At 34.9% G+C, this 18,810-nt stretch overlaps 1 protein-coding gene across 3 annotated transcripts in view; it reads left to right on the top strand.

Annotated features, from left to right (window-relative positions):
• The window catches only part of PIK3R1 (phosphoinositide-3-kinase regulatory subunit 1), a 62,223-nt gene that overhangs the window by 8,401 nt on the left and 35,012 nt on the right, over nt 1–18,810 (top strand). For all 3 annotated transcript variants that reach the window (XM_026717444.2, XM_087927206.1, XM_026717453.2), the window contains exon 2: nt 2,098–2,801. In XM_026717444.2, coding sequence (XP_026573229.1) covers nt 2,468–2,801 — 334 coding nt within the window. In that variant the 5' untranslated portion in view covers nt 2,098–2,467. The remainder of the gene's footprint in view (nt 1–2,097; nt 2,802–18,810) is intronic.

The raw sequence follows: 18,810 nt of genomic DNA, 5'->3' as shown, positions 1-18,810 counted from the left end.
TGGAACTACCTGCTTGCCTGAACCAGTCCAAACTAGTAGAATCCCACCCCTGGGTAGGTGATAGATGAAACATATATAGGCCCGAAGTGAGAGGACACATTTTGAGAGGGAAATAGCTACCCAAAGCTGCACAGACAGCTCCAATTTGTGCAAAATACATTTCCATAAATCATCTAAACTTACTACTAATAGTTAGCAAAATGTTACAGGCTTTACATACCTTGAAACTGGTGGGAAAATATTGGATTGAGGATAAGTGAGAACTACAGTATTTTTTTTTCCAATATGTAAACTGATAAAGATATGACTATTTAAATCATGGCTACAGAAGCCATTATTGTATAATCATGAGGAAAGATTGGGGTTTTCATGTTGGAAAATAAGTAGATAGCCTATGAACTACAGTTGACATCTTTGGGAATACTCTACAACAACTTAACTTCTTACACTCCCCAAGGAACATGTTAGCTTGTGGGAAAATTAGGAAGAAAAAGCTGCAGATTTGAACCATTGTTACAATAAAAGCAGTTAGATTTCCAATCATCTATTCGCTGTCAAGATCCTTATCTAGCCACATATTATCTGTGAGATTTCTGCTTAAGTTTTAGCACAGGGAATGAATTTAGCTGCAGTGTGTAAAATCACAGGTGGTCAGTGATTTGAGAAAGGCCAGAGGGTCTGTAGTTTGAGAAGAGAATTGCATTAAATGGATACAATAATGGCTTGGCCATTAAGAGACAATCTTCCATTCTTCAATTAATGTGGCTTCCCAGTTATGTTTTGTTCATTTTGCTCATAGAATAACTTGGAAATTTGTCTTAAATCAAGAATAGATGTTGCAACAAAGACTAGGATCTGTAGGGAGTTGGGGGAGTTGATGGACACGTGCAATTTTGAAAGCACATTACTGGCATTCTTAAAAAAGGGATGCCATGATGATATATCTATTACAGAAGACAGAGTTACTTGAAGACATAAGCTTAAATTGATCTTTACTGTTTGCATCTCTTCTACCTGTTTGGTCTCTATTAACTAAGCTCTTTTTTTCTGGCAAGTGGGCAAATGTGGGAAGTATTAGTCTGCAACCATACACCATTTTAATTTCTAAGAATCCTTCAAGGCAGGGGTCCCCAATGCCCAGGCCGCAGCACAGTACAGGCCTTGATCCCTTCAGAACCAAGCTGTGGAAGTGGCGGGTGAATGCACATGTGTATGCATTCCCCACTTGAGCAAGCAGCGGGCAAGCACCCCCTTTCCCAACCCTCCCTCAGGCCAGTACAGAACCACCCCCTCTCCCAATCCTCCCTCAGGCCAGTCTGCAAAATTGGAAAGGTTGGGGAACTTTTCTCTATAATCTAAATGGATTCCAATGCATTGTTGGAAAAGATAAATCATGCTTCAGGATGTTTTGCTTTGTGTATATTTACTATTCAATTATTTATTATCAATATGGTTGTCCTTTGAGTTTAAAGAACACATATTGTTGGGCAGTTTATCTTTGGGTACAGAAGTGGCTCTGTTGTCCCATTCTGGAAGCACAGAGTTTAGTACAAGGTGGGTACTGGAGGTCCATTATTGTAGACACTATAGGTATTATTTTGTGACATCACGCATGGTTTTCTATCAGTTTTTGGCAAAGTTTGTCTTGCAAGCTAGTGGAAGCTTCATAGCACAGGGCTCACCAAAGTGTCATTTATTAAAAACATTTAAAACAGCTTAATGTCAGGGAAATGTCAGCAGACACATAATAGTGTTCAAAGCAGCAGAGAGGATTTCTATTCTATCTGATTTGCAAACAAAAGAATCTTTTTTGGACTTCATTGGAGTTAAATATGCAAAACTTTTTTTAAAAAAAAATCAGAACTTTATCTTTTGTTTTGGTTTTTATTTATGACAATGTTCTCTTTATGAAAAAGTTACCACGAAGAAAAGTTGCTCATCCCAGTATTTTTGTCCTCCAAGTCTTAACTCCCTTCAGTCCTCTCCTCCATATCCACAAATCATATTGAGATTTGTAGTGCATGAACATTTGGGTGACCATCATTGATACCTGAATAATTGCACTAATTCTGTGTCTCAATGTTTTTTTCTCCATAGGTAAAGTATGTGCAGAATTCTACAACAAAGGTTTTAAGAAAAGTGAACATTATGGCGAAGCTATCAGAAGAAAGTTCAGCAAAAAGTAACATTCACTCCACTTTGAAAAACTCTGCCATTAAGTGCCAAACAGACCCGAAAAAGAATTAACTGGGAATCTAAATCACAATTTCTCCTGGTCTAACTACAAAGAAACAACAATAACATCAATGCACAACCACGGGTTGTGGTGCCTTTTTCATATTTGAGTTACAATCCTCATAATTCATATGTATCACCGTGTTTAAAACTTCTTTAATTGTATATACAATAAATCCAAGTTAGAATTGGCTTGCTGTTCATTATAATAATTGTGCTAAAATTTGCCAAAATGAGTGCAGAAGGATACCAGTACAAAGCTTTATATGATTACAAAAAAGAACGAGAAGAAGACATTGACCTACATTTGGGAGATATTTTAACTGTGAGTAAAGGTACTTTAGTTGCTCTTGGATTCAGTGATGGAGAAGAAGGAAAACCTGAGGAAATTGGTTGGTTGAATGGCTATAATGAAATGACTGGGGAGAGGGGAGATTTTCCAGGAACTTACGTAGAATATATTGGAAGGAAAAAAATTTCTCCCCCTACTCCAAAGCCTCGTCCGGTTCGACCACTACCCATGGCACCAAGTCCTGCAAGAGTTGGAACAGAGGCTGATCAACCAGGTTAGTATTTGTTGTTATTATAATTGGCCAAGCAAACTGAATACCAGATAGTACAACCTTGCTTCTTTCCCCTCAGGTAATTTAGATTCTTTAGCACTTCATGCTGTAGAATATTAACACTGCACGTGGGAAGAAATTAGTTTAAATGTTGTGTAGGGTGTTAAACAATGGAAATGAATGTAAATGTAAAAGAAGCAAGTTCATTTGATAACAAATGTGACTAGAAATTATTTCACGCTGTTCACATTTCTTCTAAGTAGGCAAACATCTATTAAAAGTAGGGAAATATTTAACACTCTCTCCTAAAAATGTTCCTTCTACACAGCAGGGATTTCTGATACAATGTGGTAGGAAAAGGAAGCCCAGTATTATGAGGCACATAATCTATCTGCAAAGATGGCAGATCTGATCATGTCCCCGAGTGCCCAATCTCAGGGAAATCAAGTCCTGTAAAATATTCTGACAGGCAAGTAAATGGTTGTTTCAATGTATAGAAAGGAGAAAATTCTGACAAATTTAACTGCTGCTTCTGAATTTATTTAAAATCATGGATCTATTGCACTTTAAATATGTAAAGGTTTTTTTCATATAACTTCGTTGTTTGTAGTCACAGTATGTGCATATTGGTTTCTGTTCAAAATCTTTTAATAACGACTGATAATTAGGCTGGGATAATTAAAGTTGAAAAGTTGAAATAAAATTATGTGGGCGGCTTTGTATATTATTAATTAAAAGATAAGAAACCTAACATTTAAATAGAGTTAACTAATTATGGAATATATCAACATTGCCCAATTTGAAGTCAGTGGCAATATGCTTAAGTAAGTGGTTATTATCTTTCTCCTGTTTCTCTTCCACATCCTTCTATAAAATATAACAATATCCTGTCCAAAGTATATGAACAGATTTCTAAAATGGAATTTCCCCTTCTTTCCTTTTCTTTAACACCACCATGTGTCCCCAGATTTAGTCCAGAAAGTTTCCCAATAATGTTTGGGGTGAAGGATGGCTAAAAATGGACTCTCCATTGAGTCAGTCTGTTGCATGTGAAGCATTACACTGGTAGACAGATTCTTCCCAAACTAAAAGAGGTCATACAGCATGAATATACTGGTAATCTCTGAGTTATGATAGTTCACTTAGCAACCGTTCAAAGTTGTGACATAATGCCCTCTTCAGTACTTATGGCACAGTCCCAAAGTTACAAGTGTTACGGCACTATGGCAGTCATTCACCCTTACAAACGACTGCAGAGGGTCTGCAATATTTGCCCTGCCTATTTACCCCGCCACCCCCCAGGCTTGTGGATAGTCATCTTGCAAAGATCTACTGAGCTTTTGGTTTCTTGGCCTGTTTCAGTGCTTCAGGCTGTTGGTGCGTTTGCAGAGAGGCCTAAAGTACAGTCAGTTCTCTGCAAACAGGGGCCTGGATGAAATCTATGGTCAGGGGAAGCCTTGGATGGTCAGAAGCACTAGCCCCTCCCTTTCGGCCTTCCCCATCTCGTGCACTTAACGACCTCCGCATTCATCAGCGAATGTGTGTGCAAAACCAGGGAGTGATCATGTTCAAGTTACATGATTCACTACTATCAATCCTCCATTTACGAATGTAATTGGCAGGCTCCATTACATTCGTAACTCAAGGGTTACTTGGAATCCTTTATATAGTCAACAAATTTTATCAGTGTTCTGGAGGTGGGAGGAAAGCTATTCAGATTATTGAAGGTAAATATAGGTTTTTCTTAAGACTTCCACTCAAAATTAAAAAATACTGTAAAGGTGTATTTAGGCATACTTTTAACATACGGAGTTACTTCTCCAATGCTGTAACTCCACGGATTACCTTAAATCCATGTTTCTTTTCCAATATGATTATTGCTTAGCTGCAACATGACTGCAGAATGTCATATACATGAATAGGTTCTTCTGAAACATGAGCCATGAAAGATAGATTTGTCTAGTCTTCAAAAATGTGACAGTAATAGCAGAAATGACTACTATATCTATATGTAGAAATTACTTCCTAATCTATTACTGATACAACAGAGATGCAAATAATGAACAAATAATCCAGTATGTATGCAACCTATCCTTAAAAAAGAATAGAACACCTGAGATGTTAACATTAGTGCCTAATCATTGCATTTAGAGTTTCAATTGTTAAATATGGCAAAAATAGAACTTCCAGAGAATAAAGTGAATAAAATGGTTAATGGTTTACGTAGTCCAGATGGGTGTGGGCAGCAAACCAGAAGAAATCTTTCCAGAGTAATAAACTGTTGCTTTGCAATTTGAATATAAGGAGCATGGTATAAGGCTTGCTTTACTTTATTTGGTCAAGTTATATTTTCTAAACTTCACAATTTCAAACTGCTGTGTGCCAGTAAGTGGTGAAGAGTCTGAAAAAGTGTTTTTCTTTTTACTTTACTGTTTGGAATTAGATTGAAAAAGCCATTTGTTTGTGTGGTTTACAAAGTACATCTCCTGTGGTTTCCTTCCAATACATTAGCTATGATACATTTTCTACAAAGTTTTCCTAAACATATAAGGTTTTCTATAAACATATTCTACTTGTGTTTTTGTGTAGCTATTCCATTATGTTAATCAAACTAAACAGCTTGACACTTAGTTGTTTTGGTTAATCAGACAAGTGTTTTGTAGTTTTTAGGAGCACTTAGACTACTTTTCATCTGATTGGAAGTCAAATCCCATGTTTGGAAGGCTGATGTTTCAATTATGCTTTATTTATAGTTGAGATAATTTTAATTCATAAAGTTAACACAATAACGCTGTTAAAAATAGTTTATTCGCTTTTCTTACAGCGGAGAAATTCCAAGTAGTGTGGTGTAAGTTTTATGCAGAACTAAGTTTGATACAGCAACAGTTGATTCACTGTAACAAAAAAAAATATTGTGGCAGCTTTAAAATCTTAACAAATTGTTTAGTACCAATGATTCTCACTTATCATTGCCAATAACATGATTATTATGGTTTGTACTGTTTGTGTTTCATTTTCTTCTAGTCTTGGAGCTTTTAATTCCCTTGAGTGTAGTCCTTTTCTTTCTGTTCATATTTTGAAAGAAGAATCATACAATGTGCATAAATACTGTAGCTTTCAAATACTAGAACATTTCTTTCAGTGATGCTGATAACTGGACATAATCAGGTTATTTACTCAGACCCGATGATCTCTATTCTTGGACACTATGAGAAAGTAGTTAGTACTAAGTGGAAACCACTACTGCTAGACTTCACTAAATAAAATTCTAGCACATCATAATTTATATTACAATTTTAGACCTGCTGATTTCGACAATCCTGAGAGAAAAATATAAATCATCTAATGCCCAATATCAATGTTTCCTTTCTTCCCCTTAGCCGAATGATCATATATGGCAAAAGTTGGCAAAGCATGCTTAACAAGCCTCTTCAGTTCCTCTTAAATATAATTATATAGAAGTCATAAGACTTCATTGCACATTGGATCTGTTTCCCAGGCAAGCAGGTTTTTTTTTAGCCTATTCAGTGAGATTTTTCAGAATAACCTTTTTAAAAAGGGGGAAATGTATTTTGTTAGTTTTGTTTATTTTATTGATAAAATATACAAAACTAGGCAACACAATATTTTATAATATTCTGATCAAAGGATTATTTTTAAAAAATGTGGTGGGTAATTCTCAGTAAGTGTTGCCAATGTATATTATCAGGAAAAGTCACAAATTTACACACGTAATATCAAGAGTAGGTTGGAAATTGTACATTAGAAGAAAATACCAAAATAATTTTGCCTATTTATGAAAATCTGAATACAATATATTAATACTGTTGAAAATGCATAGAAACTTCTACTTCCTTCCTTTAAACTCTGTTTCTTTAAATAGTGAATATTGAGGAATTACGTGGTTTTTGAAACATATTGATTTTTCTTTAAGAATTAGACCATTAGGGCCAATGATAAAGGAATGACATCTTGTCTGCTGTTTCCTGGGCACAAAAACTATAATACAGTTGTTTATGCATTAGCTATAATTCATAATCTCAATAGAATCTGCAGGAATACTAAAAAGATCCTCAGATTGCTGCCCATTTCTACAAATGTGAATATTACATCACACGTATAACTGTTTAGTAATGTGGCATGCTTTGTAGTTTGTTTCAGTATGGCTAGTTAAAAATGAAAAGAGTATAAACACGAAGAAAGATGTGCATAGCTAAATGTCTATGGAGATTCTCAGCCATCCTGGTCATAGTTGGGTCTCAAAGGGACTTTTTCAAGAGGGAGAGTTGAAGAAGCTTCTTGGGTGAGAAGCGAAACATCTTCAAAGAAAAATAGTTGCCTTCTTTTTAGGGACAAAAAGAAAAAAGATGTTTCCAGAGGCATTGTCACACAGGAATGGAAAATGAGCACACTGAGGTTAGGAATCTGATTGGAAAAGGCAGTGGATTCTCCCTTTATACTTCAATTATAACTTACATTAGCCTTTATTAATAATGATAATAGTAGTTAATTTTTCAGGTTGTAGTCCAAAAGAAGAGAAAACAGTAGGGGGAAAAAAAGTCAATGGAAAATACTGGATTCACTTAACAACCAAATTGTTTCCTTAACAACCGTTGTAAAATTGAGTAACAAATGCCCCAACTTACAGCCAAAATTCCGTGCCCAATTGTGATTGTAAATTGAAGCCTATCTGTATTCTTTAAATATTCAAGAAAGCAACAAAATTGCCACTCTGAATAGCAACTGAGTATGAGAAAACCTGTACAACAAAACAGAATTTAGTGTCTTTAAAGAGATACATATATTTCATGGTACATATCAAGAGTGGTGAGAAGAGCTTTGGATATATACCTAAAATTGGGAAGACTCCTGAGAAATATTAAGAATATGGCATGAGGGAGGTTGAGTCAGTTAAAATTACCAATAAGAAATGGCCATTCACAATATGCTTCTTTTGTGAGTGGCATGTACTTTTGTCTTGGTGAGTTGATAGATATGTGTAGTAGGATAAGAAATCTTAGATTTAATGAGAAAGAATGCTAATTCTTAACAAAAGGTGTTTTAGTTCAACCATTTTCCAGTAAAATTTGTTTTTCAGTAAAGATACGACTAAGGCCTAAAATTGATTTCTCTCTTTCCATGCACAATCTATAATAAAATTGCTAACTATCTTTAAACTGTTCTTTGACTCCACCTGCTGGTTAATGTTCATAATACTGGAAATATATCTGATGCCAAATTAATGGATTTTCAATTAGTAAAAAAACAAAAGGACTATTTTTTCCAGATTTGAAAGAAATGTGATTTTTGTAATACAGTGATGTTTCACCAACCACTGTTAATATTGTGTTTAACTCGGTAATTCCTGCTGAAACAAAACATACACAGATTTTCAATTTGTCTGTTTTTGGATTTATTTTTTTTAATGTCACATTGAATACACATTAAATAAAATTTCATCTCACTCCCTCATTCCCCAGTGTAGGGGAATCATTATCAGAGAAACTTTTTAATTGAGGTAATATTTACTATCAGGAAAAGCTGGAATAGGTTAGTTATGTTTCAGTTAGAAAGATTTAAAAGGAACACCTTTTTTCTGCAACATGTGGTAGTTTGCAACTGCTGAATTCTTGCCAAGGATGATAATTCTGTACCATTCTTTCCTCTTAAATCTTTATTTAATGCTATTTACAGATACGCTGCCTCTTGTGAAAGAACCCAGATGTCTGCATTGCAGCTGCTTATAAGCCCTTTGCATGTGCAGCTTGCTTAAAATTTTATGTTTAGTTGAATGACCATGAAATCAGTTTGAAGACTAAAATCTGAGGAATTATAAAATTTTAATAGCTTGGAATGAAAAATGTGCTTGTGTAGAGTTTATATATTCAAGTCTATTATTTTGTAATACTTTGTCAGTTGGAAAATTGGGGTACCTTGTTTCAGTATAGCTACAGTACTCAATTTAAATATATTTCAAAAGAAAGGCTGTACTGTGACATATTGTAATTGATTATTGAAATTGCTAAGTCCTACTCCAAAATTTATTGCAATAGTAGCCTTGCACAAACATACATACATAACAAACAATTCATACAAGAACGCTTAAAAGCTCTGTTGACTAAATTTAAACAGTGCTTAAACTGACAATATTTTTAGCACAAGAGAAGGGGAATTTCCCAGCGGTGACACAGCCACTTGTAGCACATCATTAAAACTCTTTGTAGTCCCAAAGTCATAAATAATATAGGTCCAGAAAATATTCTGATGCTCTAACTTAATTAATTGCCATAAATTAATATAATTAATTGAAATTATCATATTTAGTGATAGTTAACACTTTTAAAAAGGACAGCACAATAATTTTATGTGCTACATGAATATATGTTCCAATAGTTAAAACTATTTCAATGTATTCATTTGATTGCTTATTTTAGAAGTAAAATATTTTGTGTCACTCATGAGAATCCAAGAATGACACAAGTAAATGCTCTAAGCAATTTCTTTATTACTGTTTACCCTTAGACAAAATCTTGCCAGACTAAAGCACATTCTACATAACTATCTGATAAATGCTGAGAAGAAATTAGGGAGGATCCCTTCCATTCTGCTTTCTGCATAGCAACAACTCAAGCTTGATGTTTCTCTTCCCCTTCCTGTAATTCAGCGCCAGATTCCACCATATGCACACTCAGAAGCAAATCCTTTTGTTAGGAATGTAAGTAACCTAACAGCTATTTGGGTTGAAAATATATAAACCAGGAGAAACATTTTAATACTGTATCTTTAAGAAAATGCAAAAGTGTAATTGGGTGTGGTTTCTCAAATGGCCATTAGATGGAGCCAGAAACCTGGGTTGTCTTAGTCTTAATCTCAGAAGAGAATGTGTCTCAGTCTCTGTTTCCTTCTGTTGGAGAGTATTGCCGTTCCTCCATTTTTCTTCTAATTGACTGCTATTCCTGGATTTGATGTAAGTCTGATACTGAACTGTTTTTGACACTTGAATTTGTTATTGGATTATCCCTGGACTAAAAACTGAGTCAAATACGTCTCCCTGTATGCGCTCATTCTCCTAATGGGGAATTACCTCAACACTGGGTATGGGCCCAGGCCATACCAGGCTCAGATAACTGAGAGTTAGTGTGAATGCACAGTACTGTATACAGACAGCTGTTTACTGTTTAATTGTGGGTTACTATCCTGGTAAAGATGGCACAAGACACTTCAACAAGTCTATCACTGATAACCCGGTTGGATGGAACAAACTATGTTTCCTGGTCTATGAAGTGCAGTCTACTTCTGCGTAGAGAAGGTTTAAGGAATGTAGTTCAAGATCCACAGAATATAAATGCTTGGGATACAGCTAGTGAGGACGATGCCAAGAAGCTTGTTAACTTTAAACAGAACAACAAACGAGGTCTTTGTATAATTGGACTAACACTGAGTGACCAGCCGCTAGTACATATTCGTGGAGAAGAGTCTGCTGCTAAGTGTTGGGAGAATTTGAAGAGGATTTATGTTCGTGACAGTGTAGGTGCACACATACATCTTACACATAAACTGTTTAGAGCATGTGTTCTGAAAGGTGGAGATATGTTAGCTCATTTAAACTTCATGAAAAGAACTTTTCAAGAGCTACATGAAAAGGAACTGATATTTTCAGAGCTGCATCAAGTTTACATCATTCTTTCCTCATTGGATGAAAGTTATGATTATGTATCTTCACTGGAAGTCCTGCCCAGAAATAAACTGACATTGACTGACATAACTGGAAGGTTGTTAGAAGAAGCAAGAAGACGGCTGGATAGAGACCAACTGAGAAAGGAAAAACTGCAAGAAGAGGATTTATCTTCAACTGCCTATACTGTTAGGAAATGTTTTTCTTGTGGGGCTAGGGGACATACAGCTAAATTCTGTAAGAAAGGAAAATAACAGAACACTAGTAAACACCAGAAGGCTAAGAAGAATGTTAGTTTAGCTATGTCTAGCAATTCAACTGTAAACCATGATTTGTGGGTTGTTGATAGTGGAGCATCGCAATGCATTACTAAAGATAGAAAAAGGTTTGTAAAGATGTCCACAAGTAAACAACATGTATCATTGGCAAATGGATGGAAGATTAAAGCATCAGGTGAAGCTACTGCATGTTGTTCTTGTATAAATGAACATTTAACTATGTTATATGTACCTAAACTGAAATTTAATTTGTTATTATCAGTAAGGGCTTTAGTTAATCTTGGTTATGTAGTAACCTTTAGGGGAGATAACTGGATAATAGAGAAAAGAGGGTAAAAGTGTTATTGCTACTTTAAAGAATGATTTATATGTGTTACATGATGACCAGTTGAAGATGGCTAACTCAGTTTATAACAATGTTAAGCCACATGATGAATGTATACATTTACTACATAGACATCTAGGGCACATTAATTTCAAAATGCTAAACAAACTGTTGAATTATCAGAGGGAGTAAAATTGAAACCTTGTAGCAAGTATTTAAACTGTAATGCTTGTAGCCAAGAGAAAAGTAAGGTTACTCCAGCAAACAGACTTAATGGTTTTAAGACCAAAGAACCTTTAGAGGTTGTTTTTGCTGACATGATTGGTCCTAAAAAAACTAGTTTAGGAGGTGCCTGTTATATTTTGAGTATTATGGACCATTACTCACGATATGGTTTCTGCTATCTTATGAAAAACAAAACAGAAACATTCCAACATTTCTTTAACTGGTTAAGGTTTGCAGAGAAAAAAATGAAGAGTAAAGTAATTACTTTAGTTACTGATAATGGGACTGAATTTGTTAACAAAAGATTCCAAACTATGTTGAAATTGGCTGGTGTTGAGCATAAACGTTCTGCACCTTAACAGACCACAACATAACTCATTTGTAGAATGAAGAGGGCAAACATTACAAGCCATGGCTCGTACTATGTTATCTGATTCAGGTTTGCCTGAAACACTGTGGGGTGAAGACATAATGTGTAGTAATCATGTGTTAAACAATGTAGTTAACACAACAACTGGAGAATTGCCATTCACTTGTTGGCATGGCAGAAAGCCAAATTTAAGTTACCTACACACATTTGGAGCTCCAGCATAGGTGCATATTCCCTCACAAGTAAGAGTGAAAGGGCAACATAGAGCTAAGAAGTTATTTTTTGTGGGTTATGGGGCCAACCATAGATCGTTTAGATTTTGGGATCAAGGCACAGCTCATGTTTATTGTAGTGCTAATGCAAAATTTCTAGAGCACGTTGGGTGGGATAAACTGGAACCAGGAATCCAGCAATGGTATTATTATTGACACCCAAATAGTCCCTAAAGATAAAATAAGTAAAGAACGAATAGCCATTAAATAGAAAGCACAGGAGGAGGTAGAAGAACAGGAGCAGGTGGCACAGGAAAGTCCACCAGTAAGGCCTGTATTACCAAGACGTTCAACCCGAGTAACATGACCACCTGATAGATATCAGGGTAGTGTTGTATGCCAAGTGAATACAGTTCCAAGTAATTATAGTGAACTAAAACTGTATCCTGCTAAGGATCAGGCTGCTTGGCAGTTAGCAATGGTTAAGGAACTAGAATCTTTAAAAAGACTGGAGGTATACGAAAATGTTAAGTTACCACCAGGTAAACATGCCATAGGATGTAAATGGATATATAAACTAAAGACAGGTGTGGTTGGGACTGTTACCCATAAAGCCAGGTTAGTAGCACAAGGGTTCAATCAGACAGCAAATGACTATGATGAGGTGTTTGCACCTAGTCTGAAGGCTACTACATTAAGGGCAGCATTAGTGTGGGCAGCTAAGGAGAAATACATTTGTAAATCATTTGGATGTAGAGACGGCATATCTGCATGCTCCATTGCAACACACAGTATATTTAAAGAAACCTTTAGGTATTAAAAATGATAATACAACTGATTGCTGGAGATTGAAAAAGAGTCTTTATGGTTTAAAGCAATCAGGATATGAGTGGAACCAATGTATAGTTAAAGAATTAACTATAAGATAGGTTTTGTAGTTGGCATGGCTAATCCATGTTTGTTTAAAAGATAAAATGGTGGTATAGTGTCATTATTGCTATTATTTACTGATGACATAGCATTAATCACCAAAACTGAACAAGAAGCTACTAAAATAATCTCACTGTTAGAGAGGAAATTTAAGATAAAACAGTTAGGAGAAATCAAACAATATCTTGGTTTAAAGATAGTTAGAAATAGGGGAGGATACAATATCTCACAGGCAGATAAACCAATTACTAAAAAGTTTTAAAATGGAACTTTGTAAACCAGCTAAAACACCAATGAGCCAGGAGTTTAGTCATAGTGATGTTCAAAGTCCTATTTTTGATAAGAACATTTATCAGTCTTTGATTGGTAGTTTATCTTATCTCAGTAATTGGTCAAGGCCAGATATTGCATACAGTGTTAATCAATTAGTGAGATTTAACACTGAGCCAACTGAAAGGCACTGGCAAGCTGCTAAACATGTATTAAGATATCTGAAACAAACAATGCATTATGCATTGTATTTCGAGCCTAAAGATGAACTGAGTTTAACTGCATATGCTGATGCAAGTTTTGCTACAGACATAAATACACGAAAATCTACATCGGGTACTGTAGTATTATTGGGAAAGGCATTGATTGGATGGTGGTCTATTAGACAGCAACATCTAAGTTTGTCAACAATGGAGGCTGAATTCTCATGTTTGTCTTTATTATGTACAGATTTAGTTTTGTATAAGCAACTACTAATTGACATGGGAATTAATGTAATTAATTATTGTTATTTACGATAACAATATCTTATCTTATTGTTGTTTACGAAGATAACAATACAGCAATACAGATGGCTTCAAATATTGCTGTTAAAACAAGAACGAAACACACAGATTTAAGATATTTAAATGTGAGACAATGTGTGCAAAGTAAGATGATTAAGCTCGAATACTGTATGTCAGAAAACAATATAGTAGATCATTTTACAAAGGCCCAAGGCTCTATAAAGCATAAAGTTTGCTGTGAAGATTATGGATTTAGAATGTAAGGTTATATATATTGTCTTACCCAAAAGGGGAGAACGTTAGGAATGTAAGTAACCTAACAGCTATTTGGGTTGAAAATATATAAACCAGGAGAAACATTTTAATATTGTATCTTTAAGAAAATGCAAAAGTGTAATTGGGTGTGGTTTCTCAAATGGCCATTAGATGGAGCCAGAAACCTGGGTTGTCTTAGTCTTAATCTCAGAAGAGAGTGTCTCAGTCTCTATTTCCTTCTGTTGGAGAGTATTGCCATTCCTCCATTTTTCTTCTAATTGACTGCTATTCCTGGATTTGATGTAAGTCTAATACTGAACTGTTCTTGACACTGGAATTTGTTATTGGATTATCCCTGGACTAAAAACTGACTGATCTTACCTGTGAATGACTTTGGACTGCCTATTTTGAACTTTGCTTAAACATTTCTGGAAGTAAAAACCTACATTTACTGTACAATAATACAGTGTGTATTATTCAAACACTACTCTCAAATACGTCTCCCTGTATGCGCTCATTCTCCTAATGGGGAATTACCTCAACACCTTTTGTGATTTTAGTAAGACTTATTTCTAGGAAAAATATAGCTGCCCCCCTCCCCACCCCTGCTAGTTTGGTATTTTGAAAGCTTTAATCCTAATAGATCTGCATCCCACCAGGATAGAGAAAGTCTGGGAAAAAGAAAGGACATACACATTTAGTAAATTATTTTCATTAAATAGGATATTATTTCTTTTAATTCACCAGACTTGTACAAGTAACTCCTCTGTATTCAGAACTGTAGAAGTGTCTTTGACATTTTTCAGACTGTGCATCAGGTGTTCTGCTGTGCCGGGAGATTTAGATTAGGTTGAAAGCAGGAAATGGTTGGATGTCTTGATTTCTAGCTAGTCTTTAGATAGTCTTTTAAGCACAGTCGAACCTCCCTTAGGACTGAAGATTCTATTATTCAGTGCAGATTCACGGCAAGCAAATTTGAGAGACTGAGCTAGCCAATGGCAGATAGATAGATCACTGAATGATTCTGTGAGCAACTCAATCTGCCTGCCTGCTTTGTCTGATTTTGGGTAAAAGTTGCTCTTTTTTAATAAAAAAATTCAATATTTATATAAATGTAAAATTTCCATATAAGCCATGCCCAGCCAGTCACATGACCACCAAGCCACACCCACAAATTAGGTCATGCCCACAGGACCGGTTAGTGGTCCCTGGGATTTAAAATTATGAGTTTGGTGGTCCCTGAGGTCCAAAAGGTTGGTGACCCCTGATCTAGAGAACTGGCTGAGACCCTGATTATTTTTTTGTTCTAGGTGATAATTTTGCCATAATTGCACTGGGCTATACATTCAGGATTTCTAAGTCAACAAGTTTGCATTTGGCTTTCATTTTATTAATAGTCAAAGTTTGCCCCTTTGACTGCATGTGGCTGTTGTAACCATCTCAAAGGTTATTTCTGAGAATGGAAATCTGATAATTCTTGGAAACTAGCAGTCTACTCCCAACTGTTGCTGGAGTGGAAATTACCCTGTACTGACCAGCTGCAAAATGAACACCGCCTTCTGTCCTTTTGTGTAAAAAGCCTAGGATGCTCAGAGATTTATTCTTGAAGTACAGGGCTGCGTTATATAAGATAGTCTTATGGGATTTAGCGAAAGAGATATTTCAGTTCTGATTTCAAGTTGGAAAATTCCATATTCAACTCTAGTTAAGGCTTCCTCCTTCAGTGTTGCTTAATAAATGAAGTCTGATTAAAATAATTATTTTCTTTTTATGTTCTTAATGTGGATAGATGAAAACTTAGTCATGGAATTTTTCTTTAAAATGTTTATGGAAAAATTCCATTTAAAAAAAGAAAGCCTATGCTTTCATAAGAATGTTGATGCTATCAATATTTCCCTACATACTGAATAATGCTAACATTTTGATTTTTCTCTGCTGTTTACTTTCTGGTGCCCTGATTCTTTCTCACTCTGAAATATCATCCCATCCAAGTCAAAATCATATAGGGATATAATTTAGATACTGTTTATTCATTCCATTATGGGTTTTGGGCAATATAAAATTATAAAAATGTCATTACCAATTGATTTTTTTTTCTCGTTAAGAAATAGAAAAAATGCATATGATTTTTTTAATCTTAGTACTCACCTTAGGAACAAAACCTCAAAAATTGTATAGTTTCTAGTTAAGTTTTACTATTATATCTATAAAATTATTATTATTTTCCCTTGAGACAAACTCAAGAAATGGTATGTTGTTTAATCTTAAGCTTTTGAACATATTAAGCTAGACATGAATGTACATTGATATAAATTCTTGTAATTCATGTGATGCTTCAAATTCAAAATAGCAGCATATAATTGGCCTATATAAGCAAATTTTATGAAAAGCATTATTGAAAGATTTTTTTTCTCCTGGCAGCATTTAATTTTGACTTGACCTCTCTGTGGGCTTGAGTATCTTGCCTGGCAGTAGGAGAAAGTGCTGACGAATGCACATTCACTAAAACGATGGTAAATATCAAGAGTTGTTTTGTTTTACCATAGATATTTAATCATCCAAATAAAGGGACTGCTCAAGTGCAGTAATGCTGCATATTCTGCTTTTATTTAAAAGTTTTTGTTAAAAAGAAATCAAATACTAGTTCGTGGTTTGTTTTTTGCAATTTCTTTTTTTGCTATAGTTTTTTTTTATAGTGATCGTAATAACCCTCTTTAAACTGAATAATTTTAATTGCTAGGCATCTTTAGCTTGTTCTGGTTACGCACTATGAAAAAGAGATCTCATGTAACACATTTCCTGTTTATAATACATTGGCAACCGTCTTTACTGATTCACTCTTCAGAGTTCACACAAAATGCATCTTTAAATTAGTACACTATCGATGGAACATCTAACTTATAGTGTATTATTGACAGATCTGCCAACTTATGCACACTATAAGATGGATCTGTTAACTCTTGATAATTTTTAAGGTAAGTGTTGTGATGAGATATTGCAGAACAATTTAAATGAGGATGGGAAAGCATGTTAGACACAACAGGCCAGAAAAAATCCTTGAAAACTCCAGGTGTCTCTCAGCTCCTTAAAAGCATGATTGGCTAGAATAATCCATTGGACTGTTCTAAATAGCCTAGAGGTCAGTTTTGGCTGCTATTTAATCAGCATGTCTGTCATTTGAAACCTTCCCTCACTGCTTTCTAATAAGATATGTTTTATTATCTTCCCGAGTTTTAAATAGTCATTTCTCTCACAAATGAAGACGAATATACGTGTCCCAAGATAATGTTGCAGGATCCAATCTGGGTCAATCACTGGGACCAGAGGTTTTCGATGGGCTCCAGCATGAGTCCGAAAGTTCAGAAGACAAAACCTCTGGTCCCAGGGACTGACCCAGATTGGATCCTGCAGCCATTTCTCTGCTTGCAACAAACAATAATTCCTGTTCTGCAGTGTGTGTCTGTGTGTGTGTGATTAATTGATTGATTTTGCAGAGGTTATATTCTCTCTTTTCTTTCCCCAATGTGAAATAATATAAAATGATATAATGGTGAATTAGGTGTGGTGGAGGCAGGATAACAATATTTTTTGTGTGACTGACCAAATTAAATCTCTTTTTAGAAACAATTGATAAAAGCTCCAAATCCACATCAAACTTCACACTGTAAATTTTCTATGCCCAAGGGCATAAAATTCTTATATTGTATGAAACTATACATCTATATTTACTCTCCTTATTGAAATATACTTGAAACTTCAAATTGAGGTATTTTAACAGTAATACATACATAATTGTTGAAAGCACCATTAAAATAAAAACACTATCAACAGATTTTTGTTCAGATTGCATTGCTAACTTGAAAAGGGGAAGATTGATTTATGTTGATGTAGTTTTTTAAACTACAGATGTTTCCTCCAAAACACACATATAGTCAGTTTATTGAAGAGAAAGACAAAATACCCTTTTTAGCTTATGTATATACCATTTTAAATGAAAGAATCTATATAATCTTTTTTTTAAATCAAGGATGACATTATTTCATAAATCTCAGTGGCTAAAATACTTTAGCAACAGAATTATCACAAGATTCTTGCTTTTGTTCTCATCTATTTCATAGAAGTTTGCAGATTTTGTCTGAAAAAGTAGCATAAAATAGGACTTCAAAAATAGCCTTGGATTGCTATTAGCCTAAAGAAAACAAGATTAATTATTGCTATACCCACAAATAATAATTTGAGTTCTATACTGTACTGTTTGGAAAGTATTATTAAATACTCCATAGGAGCTAAATGGTTGACTTTTTTAGGTTAGATGGAAAAATCTGTGAAAAACATCTGTGAGAATAGTTGCTTATAACTAGCTCATGTTTTTCACATGGATTAAAATGTTTAAATAAAAAGTAAGTAAGTATTATAAAGACACACACACACATCAGGAAAGAAACACCATAAAGTTGACTAGAACTGTACTACATAGACTGTAATAACAGAATCTTGAACATCTGCTTCCCTCTCTCTCAAACCCCAGTGACTTAGAGTGAAGTTTCAGCTACTTTCTCATGCATTTCCTGGGCTTAACACAAACTTGTTTTTGTAACTATTTCTGTATATTTACTCCAAGGTCATCTTTGTGGGTCTCCTCAAGTATATTGGTAAAAGATTATAATTACATGTGGCATGACATTTCAAATTCTCCTTTTCTCATGCATCTCATTGGGGATTTTCTGTAATAGATTTGAAGTTTTGTACAGAATAGGGCAAAGTAAAGTAAAGTCCCACTGCATCGCTAGATACATAGCGCAGCAAGCATTTCTGAGGTATTCTGATTACTGATCACCTATTTTTTTTTCTCAAAGTGAGTGACTATAAGGGCTATAGTATCCACTTTATGTACCCTATACTCAGTCCTCAACTTATGACTATAACTGAGTCATATATCATTTTGATTGTAAGCCATTGTGGTTGT

The sequence above is a fragment of the Pseudonaja textilis genome, chromosome 2, assembly GCF_049901715.1.
Source record: "Pseudonaja textilis isolate UNSWEBS1 chromosome 2, rPseTex1.2, whole genome shotgun sequence".
NCBI lineage: Eukaryota > Metazoa > Chordata > Lepidosauria > Squamata > Elapidae > Pseudonaja > Pseudonaja textilis.
Note: the sequence above shows the minus strand (reverse complement) of the source record. Positions and strands in the feature narration are given on the sequence as shown.